Below are 4,988 nucleotides of genomic sequence, written 5' to 3'. Positions count from 1 at the left end.
ATTTTTCTTTTTACTTCTAAGCTATTCCATCAAGGGGTTTAGATTTTCTTAGTCATTTATTTTATTAGCCTTAAAATTGGTGAGGTAAATGTACATCACTCTGTAATATTACCTTGTGTTCAATTTCAAGTGCACTTTGGAAGTTCTTTCTTCTGGTATTAGTTTGCCTGTCCCATTCCCATGTACCACAAAGGGATGATAAAAAAGTCACGTATGTTCAAAATGAGAAACCAAAGTAAGGTGTTGATGTAATTTTCTTACCTTTAAAACTAATATATATTTTACCTCCACTTAATTCTTCTGGTTTTTTAAAAAAAGAGGCTTTCACATTTTTTAAAGAAAGATCAAATATTCTGGTAATTCAGCCGTCCAATCTCCTAAAAAGGCTTCTCAACCTTAGAGGATATGCCTGTCCAAGAATTTGCCCTATTTTTAGAGCCAGAATTTGGATGATTATCATTTTTATAACAAACTTCTTATTGGGAAATTTCCTCAGTTTCTTTCATCATCAGACCAGAGATCTTAAAAGGAAAAATCTCACTCAACCAATAGATCTCTCCACCTGTCACCTGGCCCTCTTCCTCTGCAGTGCTTTGTAGAAGGCATCTTTCACCTGAGCGTTCCTCAGACTGTAGATTAAGGGGTTCAGCATTGGATTGAAAAGGCTGTGAAACAGGGACAGCATTTTCTCCTGCTCCTCTCGTTGCTTGGAGTCTGGGACCATGTAAACCACCATGGCTATGCCAAAGAAGAGCCCTACCACGCAGAGGTGGGAGGAGCAGGTGGAGAAGGCCTTTCTGCGGCCTTCTCTGGACCGGATCTTCAGGATGGTGCAGATAATGCGCATGTAGGAGACCAGCATGAAGAAAAGGGGCCCAACTAAGACAAACACACTGGCAGCAAGGATGACCACTTGGTTGATCCAGGTGTCAGCACAGGCCAGCTTAAGGACAGATAGGATTTCACAGAAGAGGTGGTTCACTTTCAGGGGGCCACAGAAAGGCAGCCTTAGAAGGAGAATGGCATGTACAATGGCAAGGATAAACCCGCATGCCCAGGAAGCTATGGCCAGGACAGTGCACACCCTCCAGTTCATGATGACGGTGTAACGTAGGGGGTGACAGATGGCCACGTACCTATCATAGGACATCACCACCAAAATCAGGCATTCTGTGGCAGCGAAAGTCAAATACAGAAACACCTGAATTACACAAGGGCCAAAGGAAATGGTTCTTTTCTGGTTTGCTAGGTTTGCCAGCATCTTGGGGACATTGTTGGAAGCATAAGATATGTCAATGACAGACAAGTGTGAGAGGAAGAAGTACATGGGGCTGTGCAGTTTGATGTCCAGACAGATGAGCCCCAAGATCATTCCATTTGTCAGCAGGCTGAAGATGTAGAGCAGGGAGAAGACCCAGAAGAGGAACAGTTCTGTGTCTGCAGGGAGCTGGAATCCCACCAAGATGAATTCTGTGACCCACGATTGGTTGCTTCCCATTCCTTAATGACTGCCTTTAAAGGGGGCGAAAATGTGAAAGAATGGTTAGAGCTGGAGAAACAATGAAAATTGGAGTTATTTTAAAATAAGCTCAGGGACAAGTTACATGCTTGTCTTTACTCAATGCTACCCTTCAAGATTTGCTTACCTTTTCATTTTTAGTTTTTTTAAATAAATTCAAATAAAGTGTCAAAATTGCACAAAGGACTTCCATACTCATTCCTGCACCCAGATTCTGCAAGTACTTTTTTTTGGTATTTGATTTTCATTCTCTTTTATCTGCTTATACATATTATTATTATTTTCTGAACAATTTGAGATTGAGCTGTAGACATGATGCTCATTTACCCCTAAATTCCGTATTTCCCCTCATGGAGAAGGATATTCAGTAACTAAATCAGGAAATTTAATGTCTTTATGATTCTCTTTTCTAATGTACAGTATTCTCCCACCAACCCCCCACCAGTCCAGGACCCACACAAGATCACACATTATACTTAATGTCATCTACCTTTATTTTTCTTTCACATAGAACATGCACTCAGCCTTTCTTTGCATTTCATGACTTTGTTATTTCTGATGATATAGATCAGTTGTGTTGCAGAATGTCTCTCGAATAAGATTGTCCACTGTTGCTCTATGTTGATGCTTTTGAATTACGGTGTTGGTGAAGGATATTGAATATACCATGGACTGCCAAAAGAAAAAACAAATCTGTCTGGGAAGAATACAGCCAGAATGCTCCTTAGAAGCAGGGATGGCGAGGCTGTGTCTCACATCCTTTGGACGTGTTGTCAGGAGGGATCAGTGTCCTCCTCGGTGCCTTCCGTTAGTAGGTGCATGATCTTATTTTGTCTCATCATTGGAAATGCCAACTAGGATCACTTGTTTAAGGTGGTTTCACCTCCCTCCAAGTATCTCCATTATAAAATTATTGCTTTTCCCTTGTGTTATTTCTAGAGACACTCATTAAAATTACTATGTAAACATCTTGTTTCTCATAAAACTTTCAGCCACTGGTTTTAAAATTCGTGGATTATCTTGCCTGACTCAATTATTAGTGACGATGGTTGCAAATTTTTCTAACTCCGTCATTTCTTTTAGATCTATTTTTGGCAACTTTTATTTTAAGGAAGGACTTCACCTATCTATCTGTTCGTCTATCCTCATGAATTTAGTTTCAGAAATATTCTTCTAAGAAGCCTTTGAAAATTTGATGTCAAAATCTAATACCCCTTTACTCACACAATGAACCAGACTTTGCAACTTTTATCTCTAAGTCTAAAAATTTCAAAAGTCAATAATTATCTAAATAGGAGTAAAAACATACTTTGAATAGCTGCATACTATTTCTTTGGGTACCAATATTTTAATTTATTAAACATATTCTCGTTAGGTTTTGTACATTATATTGCTGCAGAGATTAAATTTTATACACATATATTTTTGTGTTTTTCATATGTTTATAGTAAATTTCTAGACATTTAAGAGCTCAGTCAAACCAATCAATCAATCATTGGGTCAATGTACATACCTACCAATCTCTAAAAAAAAAAAAAAAAAAAATTTGTCTAAAAATCAAGGAAGCAAAAACGCTGGATATATTAAGGATTTTCATTGGAGGAAACTACCCAGTGGGGAAGGGAGTCTAACATAGCAGTCATGCCTCTAACCCCAAGTTCACTTTCTCCATGTGGCTGTCCCACTTTTCTGGATGCTTCCATCATGCTAACTCCAAGAGGTACAATGATTTCCTGTAATGCTGGGTAAAATCCACTTTCTAATTTCATCCTTATCTCAGCTTGCTACCAAGCTACCAAGAAAGAAGAAATGTATTAAATCTCAATTGAGACTCCACTAAGTACAACCTGACTACCATGTATGCAGCTTCTTGATTACCAGCTGAAATGCTCTCTCACGTTCTACCTAAAACCCTGAACCATCTGACCTCTAATTCAAGGAAATTGACACAAATTTCAGGGACATTTGTTTGTGTTTCTTATTGCCCGAATCATTCCAACACTACTTTTCAGGATTTCCTTCCTGGACAACTTTGTATCATCTATATAATTAAGAAGAAGAGATAACAGATTTTTTTTACTTTACCTCTAACCTAGTATTTTCTTCTCAGTTCCAGTTTCTGGCCTGGGAGGAACTCCTGTTGTTAGATTAATAGCACCTGCAATGACTCGATTCTTCATCTTGTGTTACCAGCAGAGAATGCAATATAACCTAAGAAGTAGCCTTGCAGGTGAATATAACAGTGTCTTAAACTTTTGCAAACTATGAGCCTGAGGGAGGTTGGATTAGATGGGCAGTGGATTTTAAGAACAATGGCTCAGATGAGACAGAGAGACAAAGTCTTATATTCTTTCATTTTCCTAAATATGATTACATTTGGAAGGATTCTATATAAATGTGCATTAAGTTTGTGACCTTAATTGTGCTACAATTACAGACTGTTTCTATTGTACAAGGTGGGGGATAGCAATATCAGTATTTGCAAAATTCTGCTGCATCACACTGGACACAATAAGCAATGTCTAAAACACATTTAATCTTCAACATAATGGATAATATTGGGTGAGGTAACTCAAATGATTGCTACCCTGTGGGAACATATATATCTTGACTTTTTAGTTTAGTTTTTTTTGTGCCTGAATCAATAAATCCTTTTAACTTAATCCTTGTTGCCATCATTTCATTTTGAGATCAAAAAATAAAAATAAATAAATAAAAGTGAAGATGGATTAAAACCCTTAACCAGCTAGTTACAGAACAGGAATAGAGAAGAAAGCATCTCAGTAGTGATCCTGAAGTTTCCCGTTCCCAATCGAGTCAATAAAACAATAGCAGCTCAGGAAACAAAAGGTTTACATGGTCTGTATATGCAGTTCTTCACCCATATCTCAGCTAGAAGAGCTTTGTCTTTTTTCTCCCGCTCTGGTCAGCAAAATAGGCACTCATTCTATTCAATTTTCTGAAGGCAAAATATTAATATAAAATACTATATGGGTAACTTACATCTTACAGTTTCAGCAAGGAAAAGACTTTGCTGCAACTATTATTAGAATTTTCCATTGACTAGAGGTTTCTCTGGGCACCAACATCTTCAGTTAGGCTGGTTGATATACAAGGTCTTTTCATTAATTTTGCTATCTCAGAGCCTTACCCACAGACAATGTTTAGATTTAAAGTGTGTGCCCTTTCTCACTGACAATGCTGTGCTAGCTCAGACCACCACCTGATTGCACTGAAGTGAAGGTGAGAAATGTAGAGGGAGCCAGGGGACACCCTGCCACAGAAGAGAGGGTGAAAGCTCCATAGGGGGATGGGCACCTAGATATCTGTTCCCTCTGCCTAGGATAGGTCACCCAGGAAGGTGATTTCTGCTTCCACCCTGTCCTATTTCACCTACCTGTGCTGAGAAATATACCCAGCACAAATAAATCCCTTCTACCTAAGGAGAAGTTAGCACTGGATTTGTTTC

General features: G+C 38.5%; 1 protein-coding gene across 1 annotated transcript; it reads right to left on the bottom strand.

Annotated features, from left to right (window-relative positions):
* Window positions 1-360: 360 nt before the first annotated feature.
* LOC100665166 (olfactory receptor 2A2-like) lies at window positions 361-2,033 on the bottom strand. Its single transcript, XM_003420578.3, has one exon. The coding sequence runs from the start codon at window positions 1,496-1,498 to the stop codon at window positions 566-568; it is 933 nt and encodes a 310-aa protein (XP_003420626.1). The 5' UTR covers window positions 1,499-2,033; the 3' UTR covers window positions 361-565.
* Window positions 2,034-4,988: the final 2,955 nt, after the last annotated feature.

The sequence above is a fragment of the Loxodonta africana genome, chromosome 8 (genome assembly GCF_030014295.1).
Source record: "Loxodonta africana isolate mLoxAfr1 chromosome 8, mLoxAfr1.hap2, whole genome shotgun sequence".
NCBI lineage: Eukaryota > Metazoa > Chordata > Mammalia > Proboscidea > Elephantidae > Loxodonta > Loxodonta africana.
This window is presented reverse-complemented; position numbering and strand designations above follow the sequence as displayed.

Coding starts and splice junctions, on each gene's coding strand:
- LOC100665166 (XM_003420578.3), bottom strand. CDS start 1,498: ATGGGAAGCAACCAATCGTGGGTCACAGAATTCATCTTGGTGGGATTC.